The sequence below is a fragment of the Brachyhypopomus gauderio genome, chromosome 9, assembly GCF_052324685.1.
Source record: "Brachyhypopomus gauderio isolate BG-103 chromosome 9, BGAUD_0.2, whole genome shotgun sequence".
NCBI lineage: Eukaryota > Metazoa > Chordata > Actinopteri > Gymnotiformes > Hypopomidae > Brachyhypopomus > Brachyhypopomus gauderio.
Window position 1 is genome coordinate 24,158,699 of NC_135219.1, and position 20,333 is coordinate 24,179,031.

Here is a 20,333-nt window from a genome sequence, read left to right on the forward strand (position 1 = left end):
TTGATTCAGTGTATAATAGGACCTTACAGCACAAGGGTCAAAGTTCATAGTTCAAGCCTATCCAATCAGCAGCAGTTATTCCGGGTCACGTTGCAGCAGCAGCGCTCTAACGTCATGAGGGTCAAGCACGCGCGTGTCTGTTTCTCTTATTTCTGCTCATATATTTTTATTACGTTCTTTAATTTAACTTTAATAGCAATTCACGTTTATTAATATCGTAAAACGTGCTGACCGATTAACAACCTGTAACAAATATGAATGTGGCGAGTTCATGGAGGAGAATGGAGACAGTAGTGAAGATGACGAGATTACGGGGGGCGTGTCTGCGTTCTGTTACCCCCCCATCACCCTGGGGTAGGTACTGTGTGTGTGTGTGTGTTACCCCCCCCCCCCCCCCCCATCACCCCGGGGTAGGTAGTGTGTGTGTGTGTGTGTGTGTGTCTGCGTTCTGTTACCCCCCCATCACCCGGGGTAGGCACTGTGTGTGTGTGTGTGTGTGTGTGTGTGTGTGTGTGTGTGTGTGTCTGCGTTCTATTACCCCCCCATCACCCCGGGGTAGGCACTGTGTGTGTGTGTGTGTGTGTGTGTGTGTGTGTGTGTGTGTGTGTGTGTGTCTGCGTTCTATTACCCCCCCCATCACCCCGGGGTAGGCACTGTGTGTGTGTGTGTGTGTGTGTGTGTGTGTGTATGTGTGTTACCCCCCCATTACCCCCCCGGGGTAGGTAGTGTGTGTGGGTGTGTGTGTGTTCTCACCCCATCACCCTGAGGTAGGTAGTGTGTGTGTGTGTGTATGTGTGTGTGTTCTCACCCCATCACCCTGGGGTAGGTACTGTGTGTGTGTGTGTGTGTGTGTGTGTGTGTAGGTACTGTGTCTCTACTACATACACAGTGGTGTAACATTCTCCATAACCACTGTTAGCAGGTTTCATTAATACTATTTGATCTCTTGTGACAGGGTCAGTGGTGATGAGCAGAAGATGCTCCTGCACGTCAGTGGAGAATCGGCCTGGTCCGTCTGTTCTGAGACATCTCACCTCCAAGATCACGGCCACGGGCCCCATCACGGTAGCGGAGTACATGCGAGAGGCTCTCACCAACCCAGTTTCGGTAGTTATCTGCCATTCTTATAACGTGTACTGCTAATGTATTCTGCTTGTGTCAACCAGCTTCATGCATTCAGGTGGTTTACCAGTACAAATGAGAAGGTTCTGAACCTCATCAACAGGGCTACTACGTGAAGAATGATATGCTGGGAGCTCATGGAGATTTCATTACATCACCAGAAATAAGTCAGATGTTTGGAGAGGTATTTTTCCCACAATTCATAAAAGTTATGGAAAAGAATAATATTCATTCACAGTGGCGATAATACGTGGTTGTGTTGTGGAAAACGTACGTAGTTGACCTCTCTCTCTGTTCCGGGGCAGCTGATCGGTATCTGGTGCCTGAGTGAGTGGATCGCTGCAGGAAAGCCCAACACGGTCCAGCTGGTGGAGCTCGGGCCCGGGAGGGGTTCGCTCATCAGTGACATCTTACGGGTAAGAATGCTTCGCTGTGTTTTTTTTATTTCAACAGAAGGAGGCGCTGTTGAACAATATTTGGCACATGGTTCCAAACACAAAGCCGATCTAGCCGCTCTGAATTGTGTGTGTTTGTGCGTGCGCGTGTCGCAGGTATTTGACCAGCTGCGGTCGGTTCTGCGTGGCGCGGCAGTATCTGTCCACCTGGTGGAGGTGAGCCCAAAGTTAAGCCAGATCCAGGCTGAGTGTTTGGCTGCTAAACACACGTGTGGAGGCGATGAAGAGCTGGTGTACCGCACCGGCCACACGCACACGGGTCTGCCCATCTACTGGTACCGGAGCGTCGAAGACGTCCCCAGAGGTTCAGTCTGCTGTCCACACTGTTCGCTGCATTTCTGACATCTCTGTACAGGTTGTCATACAGACACTGTTGATCATTCTGGCTGTTTCTCGTCAATAGGCTTCAGTATATTCTTGGCTCACGAGTTCTTTGATGCCTTACCTATACACAAGTTTCAGGTAACCAGAACTTGAATAGGACTTAAACTCACGAGGTGGATGTGTGTGGGGAAATTGACACTTGACACTGATGTGAATCCCATAATAATACAGCACTAAACACATATACTGGTACACATATAAATAACCAGGGCTATGGCTACTTTTAAATAAGTGAGGGTCATTGTGCTTGACTCTGTGATGTGCTGTAGAGAACAGAGAAGGGTTGGAGAGAGGTGATGATTGACATCCACCCAGAGGAACCAGACAAGCTGCGCTTTGTGCTGCTGCCTACACCCACGCTGGCCTCCACCCTGGCCTCCACCACACTCATCCACGTGAGGACAAACACAAGGGCCTTTCTGCATATGCTGTAGAAGATATCACATGCCATTGCTAAGGGCTTGTGGGTAATGCTGCTGTGAGCCGTTACATATATCTGCCCGTCATATATGAGGCATAAAGGAAAGATGATCAGATGCAAAATCTGGGTTTTATCTGCTTCCTTTATCCACTGTAGACATTAGAGACATTGGAGACATGAGAGACATTGGAGACGTTAGAGACGTCGGAGACATTAAGAGACATTAGAGACATTAGAGACGGGCTTAACGTGGCCTCAGTCGTACTCAGAGTAAATAGCAGCTTTTCACTGGCCTTCTGAAACGTGTTGTGTTCAGCCTGGGCGGGTCAAACCTTCTTTTTCTTTTCTCTTGTTACATTCCACAGGAGGATGAGAAGCGACAGCACTTGGAGCTTTCTCCAGAAGGGGGCGTCATTGTGCAGAAGATAGCCCAACGCATCGCTGAGGACGGGGGCGCGGCCTTGATCGCAGACTATGGGCATGATGGAACAAAGACGGATACCTTCAGAGTGAGATGTTTCCTTCAGAGTGAGATGTTTCCTTCAGAGTGAGATGTTTCCTTCAGAGTGAGATGTTTCCTTCAGAGTGAGATGTTTCCTTCAGAGTGAAATCTGCTGTTTTCTTCAGAGTGAGATGTTTCATTCAGAGTGAGATGTTTTCTTCAGAGTGAGATGTTTTCTTCAGAGTGAGATGTTTCCTTCAGAGTGTTTCCTTCAGAGTGAGATCTGCTGTTTTCTTCAGAGTGAGATGTTTCCTTCAGAGTGAGATGTTTCCTTCAGAGTGAGATCTGATGTTTCCTTCAGAGTGAGATCTGATGTTTCCTTCAGAGTGAGATCTGATGTTTCCTTCAGAGTGAGCTCCACCAGTGCTGCTGCTGTTCTCCGCCCCTGGCGTGCTGTCTCCCCAGTGGGTTGCTCCTCAGTGTATCTGAGGCTGGCCTGACCCTGTTGCTCCCCACCTCTGACCTCAGGAACTTGAGGTCAAATGTCTGTGTGTAATCACTCATCCTAATCTCGCCTGTCTGCTCTCAGGAGGCAGAGGTCATGCATGTTGTCTGTTATTCAGTACTCAGAGAGGTGGAGAGAATAACTAAGTTAATAAAGGACTTTTCAATATGGCTTCTTTAGGGTGTGTGTGTGCTATGTCAGCTCACATTGAAGCACATAAAGTCAACTGTGAAACTGGGTTCTTGGGGGTGGGGGAGCTGGGGGTGTAGTATTTTTATTTGTTATTTTGTGTTGTGTTCATGATTAGAAAAATGTCTATCTGCCTTTGGTCTTCAGTTAGAGCTAAGTGTCAAAGCTCAGTAGAGCCATCGTTTAGAATGTCCTTTCTGATTATACCTGGTCTGAACTGATAGTTCTGAATATACCTGACCTAACCTGAACTGATAGTTCTGAATATACCTGACCTAACCTGAACTGATAGTTCTGAATATACCTGACCTAACCTGAACTGAAGGTTCTGAATATACCTGACCTAACCTGAGCTGATGGTTCTGAATATACCTGACCTAACCTGAGCTGATGGTTCTGAATATACCTGACCTAACCTGAGCTGATGGTTCTGAATATACCTGACCTAACCTGAGTTCTGAATATACCTGACCTAACCTGAGCTGATGGTTCTGAATATACCTGACCTAACCTGAGTTCTGAATATACCTGACCTAACCTGAGCTGATGGTTCTGAATATACTAGGGGTAGGACGCGAAAAAAAAAAAATCAAATTAATTAGAAACTTTGTAATTAATTAATCGCATTTTAATCGCATTTCAGTATTTAACATGATAAATATTAATTTATTAATATTGATATAAAATTTATAAATATTCATTTAAATATTGATGAATGAATCAATGAACATAATCATAAACTTCAACATCTTTATTTATTTTTCCACCAGTCTACTACACAGAGCCACATTTGTGGCACTCTTGACAATAACCTGTTTTACTTCCCTTTCCTCATACAGCTGCTGGATTTTCTTCCACATTGTCTTTCTGGACGGTAGTTCATAACTTGCATCAGTTGACGCAATTTGCAGCACTTCTTGTAAGCCTTTATCTTTGACCACAGAGAGCGGTCTGAACCCCGACATGTGGTCGAGTGTTGACTGGCGACACTGTTTGCTCGTACTAGGAATACATTTATCAGCTAAGTTATCATTACTGACCTGCGCGTTAGCCCCAACATGTTTTGCGTTGAGGTGGTAACGAAGGGTGGAAGTGCTCCTGTGATAAGTGAACTCCTTCCTACATAAAGTGTAAATAACACTATTTGTGTTTGTACTTCCATTTGGAGGTTTCCTATATTTAAATTTCATATCCACCAGCGTGGCCTCTTCAGTCATCTCCATCATGCTCATCTTATTGTACATCCATATAATCTGTATGTCTGGAACTCGTGCACCGAGAAACATTCCACGATGCAAAAGTGGCGTTAAAATGCGTTTTTTTTTGTTCGTTAATTTCCCTGTAATTAATTAATCGAAATTAACGCGTTAAAGTCCCACCACTAGAATATACCCGAGCTAACCTGAACTGATGGTTCTGAATATACCTGACCTAACCTGAACTGATGGTTCTGAATATACCTGACCTAACCTGAACTGATGGTTCTGAATATACCCGACCTAACCTGAACTGATGGTTCTGAATATACCTGACCTAACCTGAACTGATGGTTCTGAATATACCCGACCTAACCTGAACTGATGGTTCTGAATATACCCGACCTAACCTGAACTGATGGTTCTGAATATACCCGACCTAACCTGAACTGATGGTTCTGAATATACCCGACCTAACCTGAACTGATGGTTCTGAATATACCTGACCTAACCTGAACTGATGGTTCTGAATATACCTGACCTAACCTGAACTGATAGTTCTGAATATACCTGACCTAACCTGAACTCATGGTTCTGAATATACCTGACCTAACCTGAACTGATGGTTCTGAATATACCTGACCTAACCTGAACTGATGGTTCTGAATATACCCGACCTAACCTGAACTGATAGTTCTGAATATACCTGACCTAACCTGAACTGATGGTTCTGAATATACCTGACCTAACCTGAACTGATGGTTCTGAATATACCTGACCTAACCTGAACTGATGGTTCTGAATATACCTGACCTAACCTGAACTGATAGTTCTGAATATACCCGACCTAACCTGAACTGATAGTTCTGAATATACCTGACCTAACCTGAACTGATGGTTCTGAATATACCTGACCTAACCTGAACTGATGGTTCTGAATATACCCGACCTAACCTGAACTGATGGTTCTGAATATACCCGACCTAACCTGAACTGATGGTTCTGAATATACCCGACCTAACCTGAACTCATGGTTCTGAATATACCCGACCTAACCTGAACTCATGGTTCTGAATATACCCGACCTAACCTGAACTGATGGTTCTGAATATACCTGACCTAACCTGAACTGATGGTTCTGAATATACCCGACCTAACCTGAACTGATGGTTCTGAATATACCCGACCTAACCTGAACTGATGGTTCTGAATATACCTGACCTAACCTGAACTGATAGTTCTGAATATACCTGACCTAACCTGAACTGATGGTTCTGAATATACCCGACCTAACCTGAACTGATGGTTCTGAATATACCTGACCTAACCTGAACTGATAGTTCTGAATATACCTGACCTAACCTGAACTCATGGTTCTGAATATACCCGACCTAACCTGAACTCATGGTTCTGAATATACCCGACCTAACCTGAACTGATGGTTCTGAATATACCTGACCTAACCTGAACTGATGGTTCTGAATATACCCGACCTAACCTGAACTGATGGTTCTGAATATACCTGACCTAACCTGAACTGATGGTTCTGAATATACCCGACCTAACCTGAACTCATGGTTCTGAATATACCCGACCTAACCTGAACTCATGGTTCTGAATATACCCGACCTAACCTGAACTGATGGTTCTGAATATACCTGACCTAACCTGAACTGATGGTTCTGAATATACCTGACCTAACCTGAACTCATGGTTCTGAATATACCCGACCTAACCTGAACTGATGGTTCTGAATATACCTGACCTAACCTGAACTGATAGTTCTGAATATACCTGAGCTAACCTGAACTCATGGTTCTGAATATACCTGACCTAACCTGAACTGATGGTTCTGAATATACCTGACCTAACCTGAACTGATGGTTCTGAATATACCCGACCTAACCTGAACTGATGGTTCTGAATATACCTGACCTAACCTGAACTGATGGTTCTGAATATACCCGACCTAACCTGAACTGATGGTTCTGAATATACCTGACCTAACCTGAACTGATGGTTCTGAATATACCTGAGCTAACCTGAACTCATGGTTCTGAATATACCCGACCTAACCTGAACTGATGGTTCTGAATATACCTGACCTAACCTGAACTGATGGTTCTGAATATACCTGAGCTAACCTGAACTCATGGTTCTGAATATACCCGACCTAACCTGAACTGATGGTTCTGAATATACCTGACCTAACCTGAACTGATAGTTCTGAATATACCTGACCTAACCTGAACTGATGGTTCTGAATATACCTGACCTAACCTGAACTGATGGTTCTGAATATACCCGACCTAACCTGAACTGATGGTTCTGAATATACCCGACCTAACCTGAACTGATGGTTCTGAATATACCTGAGCTAACCTGAACTGATGGTTCTGAATATACCTGACCTAACCTGAACTCATGGTTCTGAATATACCCGACCTAACCTGAACTCATGGTTCTGAATATACCAGACCTAACCTGAACTGATGGTTCTGAATATACCTGACCTAACCTGAACTGATGGTTCTGAATATACCCGACCTAACCTGAACTGATGGTTCTGAATATACCCGACCTAACCTGAACTGATGGTTCTGAATATACCCGACCTAACCTGAACTGATGGTTCTGAATATACCCGACCTAACCTGAACTGATGGTTCTGAATATACCTGACCTAACCTGAACTGATGGTTCTGAATATACCTGACCTAACCTGAACTGATGGTTCTGAATATACCCGACCTAACCTGAACTGATGGTTCTGAATATACCTGACCTAACCTGAACTGATGGTTCTGAATATACCCGACCTAACCTGAACTGATAGTTCTGAATATACCTGACCTAACCTGAACTGATAGTTCTGAATATACCCGACCTAACCTGAACTCATGGTTCTGAATATACCCGACCTAACCTGAACTCATGGTTCTGAATATACCCGACCTAACCTGAACTGATGGTTCTGAATATACCCGACCTAACCTGAACTGATGGTTCTGAATATACCTGACCTAACCTGAACTGATGGTTCTGAATATACCTGACCTAACCTGAACTGATGGTTCTGAATATACCCGACCTAACCTGAACTGATAGTTCTGAATATACCTGACCTAACCTGAACTGATAGTTCTGAATATACCTGACCTAACCTGAACTGATAGTTCTGAATATACCCGACCTAACCTGAACTCATGGTTCTGAATATACCCGACCTAACCTGAACTCATGGTTCTGAATATACCCGACCTAACCTGAACTCATGGTTCTGAATATACCCGACCTAACCTGAACTCATGGTTCTGAATATACCCGACCTAACCTGAACTGATGGTTCTGAATATACCTGACCTAACCTGAACTGATGGTTCTGAATATACCTGACCTAACCTGAACTGATGGTTCTGAATATACCCGACCTAACCTGAACTGATGGTTCTGAATATACCCGACCTAACCTGAACTGATGGTTCTGAATATACCCGACCTAACCTGAACTGATGGTTCTGAATATACCCGACCTAACCTGAACTGATGGTTCTGAATATACCTGACCTAACCTGAACTGATGGTTCTGAATATACCCGACCTAACCTGAACTCATGGTTCTGAATATACCTGACCTAACCTGAACTGATGGTTCTGAATATACCCGACCTAACCTGAACTCATGGTTCTGAATATACCCGACCTAACCTGAACTGATGGTTCTGAATATACCCGACCTAACCTGAACTGATGGTTCTGAATATACCTGACCTAACCTGAACTGATGGTTCTGAATATACCTGACCTAACCTGAACTGATGGTTCTGAATATACCCGACCTAACCTGAACTGATGGTTCTGAATATACCTGAGCTAACCTGAACTGATGGTTCTGAATATACCTGACCTAACCTGAACTGATGGTTCTGAATATACCTGACCTAACCTGAACTCATGGTTCTGAATATACCCGACCTAACCTGAACTGATGGTTCTGAATATACCTGACCTAACCTGAACTGATGGTTCTGAATATACCCGACCTAACCTGAACTGATGGTTCTGAATATACCCGACCTAACCTGAACTGATGGTTCTGAATATACCTGACCTAACCTGAACTGATGGTTCTGAATATACCTGACCTAACCTGAACTGATGGTTCTGAATATACCCGACCTAACCTGAACTCATGGTTCTGAATATACCCGACCTAACCTGAACTGATGGTTCTGAATATACCCGACCTAACCTGAACTGATGGTTCTGAATATACCTGACCTAACCTGAACTGATGGTTCTGAATATACCCGACCTAACCTGAACTGATGGTTCTGAATATACCTGACCTAACCTGAACTGATGGTTCTGAATATACCTGAGCTAACCTGAACTGATGGTTCTGAATATACCTGACCTAACCTGAACTGATGGTTCTGAATATACCCGACCTAACCTGAACTGATGGTTCTGAATATACCTGACCTAACCTGAACTGATGGTTCTGAATATACCCGACCTAACCTGAACTGATGGTTCTGAATATACCCGACCTAACCTGAACTGATAGTTCTGAATATACCTGACCTAACCTGAACTGATGGTTCTGAATATACCTGAGCTAACCTGAACTGATGGTTCTGAATATACCTGACCTAACCTGAACTCATGGTTCTGAATATACCTGACCTAACCTGAACTCATGGTTCTGAATATACCCGACCTAACCTGAACTGATGGTTCTGAATATACCTGACCTAACCTGAACTGATGGTTCTGAATATACCCGACCTAACCTGAACTGATAGTTCTGAATATACCTGACCTAACCTGAACTGATAGTTCTGAATATACCTGACCTAACCTGAACTGATGGTTCTGAATATACCTGACCTAACCTGAACTGATGGTTCTGAATATACCTGACCTAACCTGAACTCATGGTTCTGAATATACCCGACCTAACCTGAACTGATGGTTCTGAATATACCCGACCTAACCTGAACTGATGGTTCTGAATATACCCGACCTAACCTGAACTGATGGTTCTGAATATACCCGACCTAACCTGAACTGATGGTTCTGAATATACCCGACCTAACCTGAACTGATGGTTCTGAATATACCCGACCTAACCTGAACTGATGGTTCTGAATATACCCGACCTAACCTGAACTGATGGTTCTGAATATACCCGACCTAACCTGAACTGATGGTTCTGAATATACCCGACCTAACCTGAACTGATGGTTCTGAATATACCCGACCTAACCTGAACTGATGGTTCTGAATATACCCGACCTAACCTGAACTGATGGTTCTGAATATACCCGACCTAACCTGAACTGATGGTTCTGAATATACCCGACCTAACCTGAACTGATGGTTCTGAATATACCCGACCTAACCTGAACTGATGGTTCTGAATATACCTGACCTAACCTGAACTGATGGTTCTGAATATACCTGACCTAACCTGAACTGATGGTTCTGAATATACCCGACCTAACCTGAACTGATGGTTCTGAATATACCTGACCTAACCTGAACTGATGGTTCTGAATATACCCGACCTAACCTGAACTGATGGTTCTGAATATACCCGACCTAACCTGAACTGATGGTTCTGAATATACCCGACCTAACCTGAACTGATGGTTCTGAATATACCCGACCTAACCTGAACTGATGGTTCTGAATATACCCGACCTAACCTGAACTGATGGTTCTGAATATACCCGACCTAACCTGAACTGATGGTTCTGAATATACCTGACCTAACCTGAACTGATGGTTCTGAATATACCCGACCTAACCTGAACTGATGGTTCTGAATATACCCGACCTAACCTGAACTGATGGTTCTGAATATACCCGACCTAACCTGAACTGATGGTTCTGAATATACCCGACCTAACCTGAACTGATGGTTCTGAATATACCTGACCTAACCTGAACTGATAGTTCTGAATATACCCGACCTAACCTGAACTCATGGTTCTGAATATACCTGACCTAACCTGAACTCATGGTTCTGAATATACCCGACCTAACCTGAACTCATGGTTCTGAATATACCCGACCTAACCTGAACTGATGGTTCTGAATATACCCGACCTAACCTGAACTGATGGTTCTGAATATACCCGACCTAACCTGAACTGATGGTTCTGAATATACCTGACCTAACCTGAACTGATGGTTCTGAATATACCCGACCTAACCTGAACTGATGGTTCTGAATATACCTGACCTAACCTGAACTGATAGTTCTGAATATACCCGACCTAACCTGAACTGATGGTTCTGAATATACCCGACCTAACCTGAACTGATGGTTCTGAATATACCTGACCTAACCTGAACTGATGGTTCTGAATATACCTGACCTAACCTGAACTGATGGTTCTGAATATACCCGACCTAACCTGAACTGATGGTTCTGAATATACCCGACCTAACCTGAACTGATGGTTCTGAATATACCCGACCTAACCTGAACTGATGGTTCTGAATATACCCGACCTAACCTGAACTGATGGTTCTGAATATACCCGACCTAACCTGAACTGATGGTTCTGAATATACCCGACCTAACCTGAACTGATGGTTCTGAATATACCTGACCTAACCTGAACTGATGGTTCTGAATATACCCGACCTAACCTGAACTGATGGTTCTGAATATACCCGACCTAACCTGAACTGATGGTTCTGAATATACCCGACCTAACCTGAACTCATGGTTCTGAATATACCCGACCTAACCTGAACTCATGGTTCTGAATATACCCGACCTAACCTGAACTGATGGTTCTGAATATACCCGACCTAACCTGAACTGATGGTTCTGAATATACCCGACCTAACCTGAACTGATGGTTCTGAATATACCTGACCTAACCTGAACTGATGGTTCTGAATATACCCGACCTAACCTGAACTGATGGTTCTGAATATACCTGACCTAACCTGAACTGATGGTTCTGAATATACCTGACCTAACCTGAACTGATGGTTCTGAATATACCCGACCTAACCTGAACTGATGGTTCTGAATATACCCGACCTAACCTGAACTGATGGTTCTGAATATACCCGACCTAACCTGAACTGATGGTTCTGAATATACCCGACCTAACCTGAACTGATGGTTCTGAATATACCTGACCTAACCTGAACTCATGGTTCTGCTCTCAGGGCTTCAGGGGACACAAGATCCACGATGTGCTGGAGGCCCCTGGCACGGCGGATCTGACAGCAGACGTGGACTTCAGTTATGTGAGGAGGATGGCAGGAGAGATGGTGGCGTGTGTGGGGCCCGTCACACAGAGGGCCTTCCTGAAGAACATGGGCATAGACGCACGCCTGCAGGTGAGTCATGGACCCCATATGAATGCAGCGCTGTATTGATGTTTTCATGAACTCTACTACCACTATTCTGTTTTCACCTACATCTCACTGAAATGCATTCTGTACAGTAGAAACCAGTGTTCCAGTGTAGAATCATCCATGTGTGGTGGTCTCCTTCAGGTCCTGCTGAGGAGCTGTCCTGACGCCCCCACCCGAGAACAGCTCGTCCATGGCTATGACATGCTGACCAGCTCTGAGAAGATGGGCAGCAGGTTCCAGTTCTTCTCACTGTTGGCACACGGCCGTCTGGCCCAGCCGAGGAAGGAGGGGGAGGGGCCGGGACCAAGAGGGCGGGGCCCAGCACCACTGCCCGTGGCTGGGTTCAGTGAGCTCAGCCTGCAGTGACGCCCACTGCATTCATATGGGCGGGACTATGAATTAAAGGAGATTGGTCCACCAATCAGATAAGCGCCTCCTTCGGCTGTCTTTGCTGGGGAAGACCGCTGTTTCCTGTGCAACCAGATTATGACTGAGTTACATTTCTTTGATTTGAGCATTAATTGCCCAATCGTGTTCATGGTCAGAAGAGCTCTGGGATGAAGCTACTGCTCCTTTTCATATTGCATTTATTTAAAATACATTTGTATAAAATTTCTGTTAAAAGTTTTAAAAGTTTGATATTTTCATACTGCAAATCACTGATGGCTTGTAGTTATAAATGTTATACCAAACCCGCATTCTGCTCACATAGTTTGCCGTAAATAAACTAAGAATGGAGCTTCTACAGATCAGAGCCCGTCTGTGTGAGAAGCGGAGGAAACACTCGTCTGTGTGGGGGTGGAGGAAACACTCGTCTGTGTGGGGGTGGAGGAAACGCTCGTCTGTGTGAGGGGCGGAGGAAACGCTCGTCTGTGTGAGGGGCGGAGGAAACGCTCGTCTGTGTGAGGGGCGGAGGAAACGCTCGTCTGTGTGAGGGGCGGAGGAAACGCTCGTCTGTGTGAGGGGCGGAGGAAACGCTCGTCTGTGTGAGGGGCGGAGGAAACGCTCGTCTGTGTGGGGGGCGGAGGAAACGCTCGTCTGTGTGGGGGGCGGAGGAAACGCTCGTCTGTGTGAGGGGCGGAGGAAACGCCCGTCTGTGTGGGGGGCGGAGGAAACGCACGTCTGTGTGAGGGGCGGAGGAAACGCTCGTCTGTGTGAGGGGCGGAGGAAACGCTCGTCTGTGTGAGGGGCGGAGGAAACGCTCGTCTGTGTGAGGGGCGGAGGAAACGCTCGTCTGTGTGAGGGGCGGAGGAAACGCTCGTCTGTGTGGGGGGCGGAGGAAACGCCCGTCTGTGTGGGGGGCGGAGGAAACGCCCGTCTGTGTGAGGGGCGGAGGAAACGCCCGTCTGTGTGAGGGGCGGAGGAAACGCCCGTCTGTGTGAGGGGCGGAGGAAACGCCCGTCTGTGTGAGGGGCGGAGGAAACGCCCGTCTGTGTGAGGGGCGGAGGAAACGCTCGTCTGTGTGAGGGGCGGAGGAAACGCTCGTCTGTGTGAGGGGCGGAGGAAACGCTCGTCTGTGTGAGGGTGGAGGAAACGCTCGTCTGTGTGAGGGTGGAGGAAACGCTCGTCTGTGTGAGGGGCGGAGGAAACGCTCGTCTGTGTGAGGGGCGGAGGAAACGCCCGTCTGTGTGAGGGGCGGAGGAAACGCTCGTCTGTGTGAGGGGCGGAGGAAACACTCGTCTGTGTGAGGGGCGGAGGAAACGCTCGTCTGTGTGAGGGGCGGAGGAAACGCTCGTCTGTGTGAGGGGCGGAGGAAACGCTCGTCTGTGTGAGGGTGGAGGAAACGCCCGTCTGTGTGGGGGGCGGAGGAAACGCTCGTCTGTGTGAGGGGCGGAGGAAACGCTCGTCTGTGTGAGGGGCGGAGGAAACGCTCGTCTGTGTGAGGGTGGAGGAAACGCTCGTCTGTGTGAGGGTGGAGGAAACGCTCGTCTGTGTGAGGGGCGGAGGAAACGCTCGTCTGTGTGAGGGGCGGAGGAAACGCCCGTCTGTGTGAGGGGCGGAGGAAACACTCGTCTGTGTGAGGGGCGGAGGAAACGCTCGTCTGTGTGAGGGGCGGAGGAAACGCTCGTCTGTGTGAGGGGCGGAGGAAACGCTCGTCTGTGTGAGGGGCGGAGGAAACGCCCGTCTGTGTGAGGGGCGGAGGAAACACTCGTCTGTGTGAGGGGCGGAGGAAACGCTCGTCTGTGTGAGGGGCGGAGGAAACGCTCGTCTGTGTGAGGGGCGGAGGAAACGCTCGTCTGTGTGAGGGGCGGAGGAAACGCTCGTCTGTGTGAGGGGCGGAGGAAACGCTCGTCTGTGTGAGGGGCGGAGGAAACGCTCGTCTGTGTGAGGGGCGGAGGAAACACTCGTCTGTGTGAGGGGCGGAGGAAACGCTCGTCTGTGTGAGGGTGGAGGAAACGCTCGTCTGTGTGAGGGGCGGAGGAAACGCTCGTCTGTGTGAGGGGCGGAGGAAACGCTCGTCTGTGTGAGGGGCGGAGGAAACGCTCGTCTGTGTGAGGGGCGGAGGAAACGCTCGTCTGTGTGAGGGGCGGAGGAAACGCTCGTCTGTGTGAGGGGCGGAGGAAACGCCCGTCTGTGTGAGGGGCGGAGGAAACGCACGTCTGTGTGAGGGGCGGAGGAAACGCTCGTCTGTGTGAGGGGCGGAGGAAACACTCGTCTGTGTGAGGGGCGGAGGAAACACTGACTCCGGCTGGTGCGGGAGGAAACTATTACTGACCCACGTGGAGCTGCCACATCTGTTAGTCATTTAGCTGGAGTAGGGGATCATACACACACACACACACACACACACACACACACACACACACACACACACACACACACACACACACACACACACACACACACACACACACACACACACACACACACACACACACGCTACTCCCTGCTGCAGTAGCAATTAAAAGATACAATTACAAGAGGGCCTCCCATTTATATGGCGCTCACATGGATTAAGCAATTTATAACCTACAAAGTGCCCCCGGGTTACGGAGTTCCTAACTTGCCCTTAAAGATTCTTCTAGCTATGTGTTTCCTTAACGCTGGGGTGTGTTAAATATGTAGTCAGCTCTAAGATTCATTCATGTACTTCACACCATTTGCTGTCCAACACACACTGGTGACATCAGGTCCACACCTGTGTGGCCTCAGCTGTTAGCCAGCGTCCCTAACCCTGCCGGCATCTCCCAGCTGCTCATGTAGCAGGTCCACCAGGAGAGGACGGAGCACCAAGGAACCGCAGAACGGCTCTGCTGGAGACGATGGAGAACACCAGCTCTCCCTTAAAGAGCCCTGATCACGCTGGCGTTGGGTCAGGTTCATCACATCATCACCTTTGTTTTGTCTTTGCTTCAGTGTCCATGTGTTTATGATCACGTGACTCTGTGACTAAGCTACTCTTTCAGTCATATTGTTATTTTAAGTGAGCATATTAAAGAGGCAAAATTACTCTCATGCATAACAATACAATACATACTGCAACGCTCTAAACACAGGCTTTTATTAGATATGTGAATACTAAAATATACAAAACAGTGATAGCCACCAGTCCAATGGCAACACTGGTTAACACAGATTCTCAGGATCACATCAGCCTTACATGTAAAAATGTGGCAACCTGTGTAAGGCCTTCTGTCCCCCCAGCGTGTAATCCTGAACCCTCACATGGGGGGGGGGGGGGCTGTCACAATATAGAATACTCCCAAATCATCTGGTCTGCCCTCCCCACAGTGGATTATCCCAATTCCAATTTATATGACATCTGCAATAGACTAATACTGTATAAACAAGTATGTTAAGTTAAAATCATAAAATCATATTTTACATGCTACCATTCTGTTGAGATCCTTCAAAATGTGGATTTCAAGCAATGGTTCCTATTCCAAACAACAGGAATTTGCATCATAACGAGGAAAATGACAGACGCTGCACAAATGAACACGCAGTATCACAATCAGTATAGACCCATCAGTACAGGCAGTCAGCCAGAGCATTAAACCAGTCTTTGCTAAAACATGTCAGGATTTCCTCTGCGATTCACAGATTCACACATGGAGCATCAGAATGGTTTAAGAAACTTCCTTGAGTCAGACCCTTACATCCAGGAAAGACCCAATAAAACATCTTAAGAAACCAATTAATGATTATCACCATAAAAGATTTTTTAAGAAAAACGCCTTTTTCTAAAAGGCCCAACAGTAAACGGAATACAAGTTTAAAGTGTATTTAAAGGTAAAAGGTGTGTTTGTAATCTCTTTATGTGAGGATGAAGGTTCAACCACAAAAGCAGCAGCAACAGTGACGGGTTCATCGTCTCCCCATAATTCACCACAGTCATATTAAATGGCTGCTTCTGACGGGCTTTCACAACCTAGTGAACTGAAACTATGTTAGCTACTGTCTGAAAGTTCATAGTGAGGATGAAGAGGAACACAGTGTGTTAGCAGTTCAGGCAAATGTCCGGAAAAGTGCTGCACGCATGTTGGGAACAAATTACCACGGTTTGTGAAGTAACACAAGCTAAAGGCCTTATAAAAAATATCAGAATGTCCTCAAAACACAAATCAAAACTACAGAATAAAAACAGCTACAAGTTTTCTGTCATTAGTCTCAGTATTTCAAAGTATTTAATCAATACTGTCCAATTATTTACGATACCTTCGGATTTCAAATTCATAGTGTTTAAAGTGGTGGATTCTCAGGATTCATTTGTTTCAAGCTCCAAGTCTCAGTCATCTTCATTTTCTAATTCTCAGGGGTCAAAGGCTGAGATTTCTGGACTAAACAGAATTACTCAATCTTTTCCTGGAGTCATCAGCTAACATCACAATATAATGAACAGATGTGTTTGCATTAATGAAAAAAGCCAAATCTGTATATTTCAGTTTAGTCAGTTGGTGTGTATCCTACATTGTGTCTTAAAGTCTCATCATGGACAGATTTCTACACATGGCAGTAAATGCCTGTATTGATATGAGTCTTTTAATTTCTTTAAAATCTCAGTCTACCCAGGCGTCCTGAAACCTTCTGCTCACACATCCTGTGTGTTCCAGTCTGGTGCCATTACTCTCCACACTACCATCTCTACAAAACAGAATGTATTAAAAATACCAATATTGTGTAAAATATCATATTTCTGTAAAATTTGTATTGTGAAAACCCTCACAATAAATGTATAAAAAATATATATATAGCTTTAGAGGCTACAAAGCTCCCATGATTACCTTTCTGGGTTTGGTCCAAACTCACAGTGCTTTGTGTGAGTGGAGGGTAAGTGCAAATATTTATTAATGGTCGAATTCCTCAAACACTCCTCAGGCTGGAGAGACGTGAAAGTCATGGACTTCTGAAAAGGCAATAAGTGAAGAAAGAAAGAGAGAAAACGCCTTGGTGCATCTCTGGAACGTTATGAGAAGAAAACAACCTGAAAACGAAGGTTTGGTCCTGGTGCAGAGCTCCCAAGTCACAGATCTACACTTCACACTTCACAGATGCCAAGTTGCTAATTGGGTTCCTGATCACTTAAGCGTCATTCATCAGAACACTTTCAACGCCAAAGCTCACACTGCCAGTCTCTGCAGTGACTGGAGTGAAGGTCCAGAGTGCCTTTCTAACGGTCTCTGAAAGCCCCTCTCCTTGCTCTGTCAGAAGCAGGTGTAGGAAGTCCCCCTGTCCACTAGGGGTCCTCTTCCATATCGTCCAGGTTGGGAGCCATAATGAAATGCTTTGGATAGAGCAGGTTCCTCTCGTCTGCATATTCCTCCCAGCGCGCATCATCACTTTCATGGGTGATATAACGTTCTCCTCTACGCGTCTCAAACTCCCGAAGATCCAGCCAAGTTTGATAGTCCTGCAAGAATGTGTTACGGTTTCAGTTTCACATATCCCAATAAAGATGCAAAATGATCAATGGACAAAAGCTGCAAATCTGTGTCACAGAAAACAAAAACACACAGAAACCTTTTCTGGAATTACTGTACAGACATTGCCAGCTGTTTCTCATCAATAGGTTGGCTCGTACCTGAAGCCAGGGGTGGCTGAGAGATTTGTCCACACTGTAACGTTTTCTCATCTTCACTTGTAACAGGTTGTTGATCAGGTCGATTGCTGGGGAAGAGAATGAAAATGTTTTTTCATTGCATATTTCTACATATCCAGCCTTACTGATGCAGGTTACTGCACACATCAAAATGCCATAGGAAACACTAGGGCTGTGACGGTAACAAATACTTAATTCGTCATAAATATTTTAGGCAAAATTATGGCCATAATATTGTTAATAATGACGTGAATAACATGAATTATAAATAGCTTATTTTTCCGTCTTCATGTTCCTTGCAAGACAAACCAACATGTTCACTTTATCTGGTTTAAGGGACGATCTAAACGAGGTGGCAATGTTGCCTGCTGTGCTGAATACACGCTCCGATGGAGTGCTCGTTGTGCAAACGCTCATATATTTTCTGGCAATGTTTGACAGAAGAGGGAATCCATTTAGATTTTTCCGCCACCAGGCAAGTGGATCCGAATGCGAATCGAGGGCTTCCTCCTGCAAATACGTCGCGAGTGCAGCGTCCGCACCGGGCCAAAAGCCGCGTATATCTACTGAACTGAATACATTTAACTGAACATAACTGAACTGATCAGTTTCTGAACAGTGCCTGTAGCATTTCATGTGCGACAGTTTTGGCTTTCAGCCGGTGTTGTGGCGAATTCCGACTCCCCTCGTTTATCCGCACAAATATGATACAGATTATATTGTCGATTTATGTTTCTATGCATAAATAAGAGCTAGACTTTAATTATCCATCACAGCAAACGGCACGGAATTATCGATGTCCAAAGAGACAGTGGCTCAAGAGTGTTAATTATTTTAAATAAAATACACATCAGCTATACCGAAGTTCACCTCTGACCACGACTTTGCAGTATTACAGCAGTATTATGTCTAAATATCTAGTTAGGACAAAACTAGAGTGCTCAATGAACTAAGTTATAATCACTGTAACTCCGGAATATCATCTGTAGTGTCTTTATGTGTGTGCAAACGAGGGGAGTCGGAATTTGGCACAACACATGTTGGTTTGAATAAATTTCTCCGTCGTGCCTGCTGTTGCATGTGCTAAATGAAAATGAGCACTTTCTTCTTTGATTTACAACTTTAACTACCACCTGATTCACTTTCTGCTCCGCCCTCTGACGGGTGAAGAAAAATCTACAGAAAAGCTGCAGCTCATTATAAACCGCATGGTTCAAATCGTGGGGTGAAAAAGTAGTGGCTTATACTCCGTAAAACACGGTAATCGCACACAAAAATCCAGCATACCCCCAACCCCATTTATTTAATGGACTGTTCCTTTCGTGTACACAGCGATCGCAAAGGAAATGTTTTTGCCATTTTATTTTCGCAATAGAAATTATTCATTTTATAGATAAATAAATAAATAAATAAACGGCGGTAATGAGCTCAACACCGCGGTAGGCATTACATAACCGCGGTGTTGCGGTAATGCGGTTATCGTCACAGCCCTAGAAAACACTTCTAACCACAGAACTGTGGTCTGAATTGTGCACGATTATACTTAAGTTTACATTGTCCTGACAAAATTGTTCCTGCAAAAAAGTTCTCCTTCTGCTTCAGGCAGAAATGGCAACCGTCTGGCTTACCTTCTCCAGAGACTACACCCTCTTTACCTTCTCCAGAGACTACACCCTTCTTACCTTCTCCAGAGACTACACCCTCTTTACCTTCTTCAGAGACTACACCCTCCTTACCTTCTCCAGAGACTACACCCTTCTTACCTTCTCCAGAGACTACACCCTTCTTACCTTCTCCAGAGACTACACCTTTCTTACATTCTCCAGAGACTACACCCTCTTTACCTTCTTCAGAGACTACACCCTTCTTACCTTCTCCAGAGACTACACCCTCTTTACCTTCTCCAGAGTCTACACCCTTCTTACCTTCTCCAGAAACTACACCCTCTTTACCTTCTCCAGAAACTACACCCTCTTTACCTTCTCCAGAGACTACACCCTCCTTACCTTCTCCAGAGACTACACCCTCCTTACCTTCTCCAGAAACTACACCCTTCTTACCTTCTCCAGAGACTACACCCTTCTTAACTTCTCCAGAGACTACACCCTTCTTAACTTCTCCAGAGACTACACCCTCTTTACCTTCTCCAGAGACTACACCCTCCTTACCTTCTCCAGAGACTACATC

At 45.6% G+C, this 20,333-nt stretch overlaps 2 protein-coding genes across 4 annotated transcripts in view; one reads left to right on the forward strand and one right to left on the reverse strand.

Annotated features, from left to right (window-relative positions):
- The first annotated feature begins 90 nt into the window (after positions 1-90).
- Positions 91-12,871, forward strand: ndufaf7 (NADH:ubiquinone oxidoreductase complex assembly factor 7). 2 transcript variants are annotated; one of them, XM_077018072.1, is made up of 10 exons: positions 91-354; positions 956-1,107; positions 1,226-1,306; positions 1,428-1,538; positions 1,674-1,881; positions 1,981-2,039; positions 2,231-2,356; positions 2,748-2,891; positions 11,915-12,088; positions 12,248-12,871. In XM_077018072.1, exons 1-10 carry the CDS (start codon positions 255-257, stop codon positions 12,470-12,472), a joined length of 1,380 nt encoding a protein of 459 aa, XP_076874187.1. In that variant the 5' UTR covers positions 91-254; the 3' UTR covers positions 12,473-12,871. The 2 variants fall into 2 exon arrangements, with proteins under 2 accessions (XP_076874187.1, XP_076874188.1); XM_077018073.1 differs by lacking the exon at positions 91-354 and adding an exon at positions 814-822.
- A 2,727-nt stretch (positions 12,872-15,598) lies between these two features.
- LOC143523548 (serine/threonine-protein kinase D3-like) overlaps positions 15,599-20,333 on the reverse strand; it is a 47,292-nt gene continuing 42,557 nt past the window's right edge. For both annotated transcript variants that reach the window (XM_077018074.1, XM_077018075.1), the window contains 2 exons: positions 18,129-18,214; positions 15,599-17,957 (listed from right to left, as the gene is read on the reverse strand). In XM_077018074.1, the coding sequence (XP_076874189.1) occupies positions 17,784-17,957; positions 18,129-18,214 (260 nt within the window). In that variant the 3' untranslated portion in view covers positions 15,599-17,783. The remainder of the gene's footprint in view (positions 17,958-18,128; positions 18,215-20,333) is intronic.

Coding starts and splice junctions, on each gene's coding strand:
- ndufaf7 (XM_077018072.1), top strand. CDS start 255: ATGAATGTGGCGAGTTCATGGAGGAGAATGGAGACAGTAGTGAAGATG. Junction 1,539..1,673: donor TCATCAGTGACATCTTACGG/GTAAGAATGCTT, acceptor CGCGTGTCGCAG/GTATTTGACCAGCTGCGGTC. Junction 12,089..12,247: donor GCATAGACGCACGCCTGCAG/GTGAGTCATGGA, acceptor GGTCTCCTTCAG/GTCCTGCTGAGGAGCTGTCC.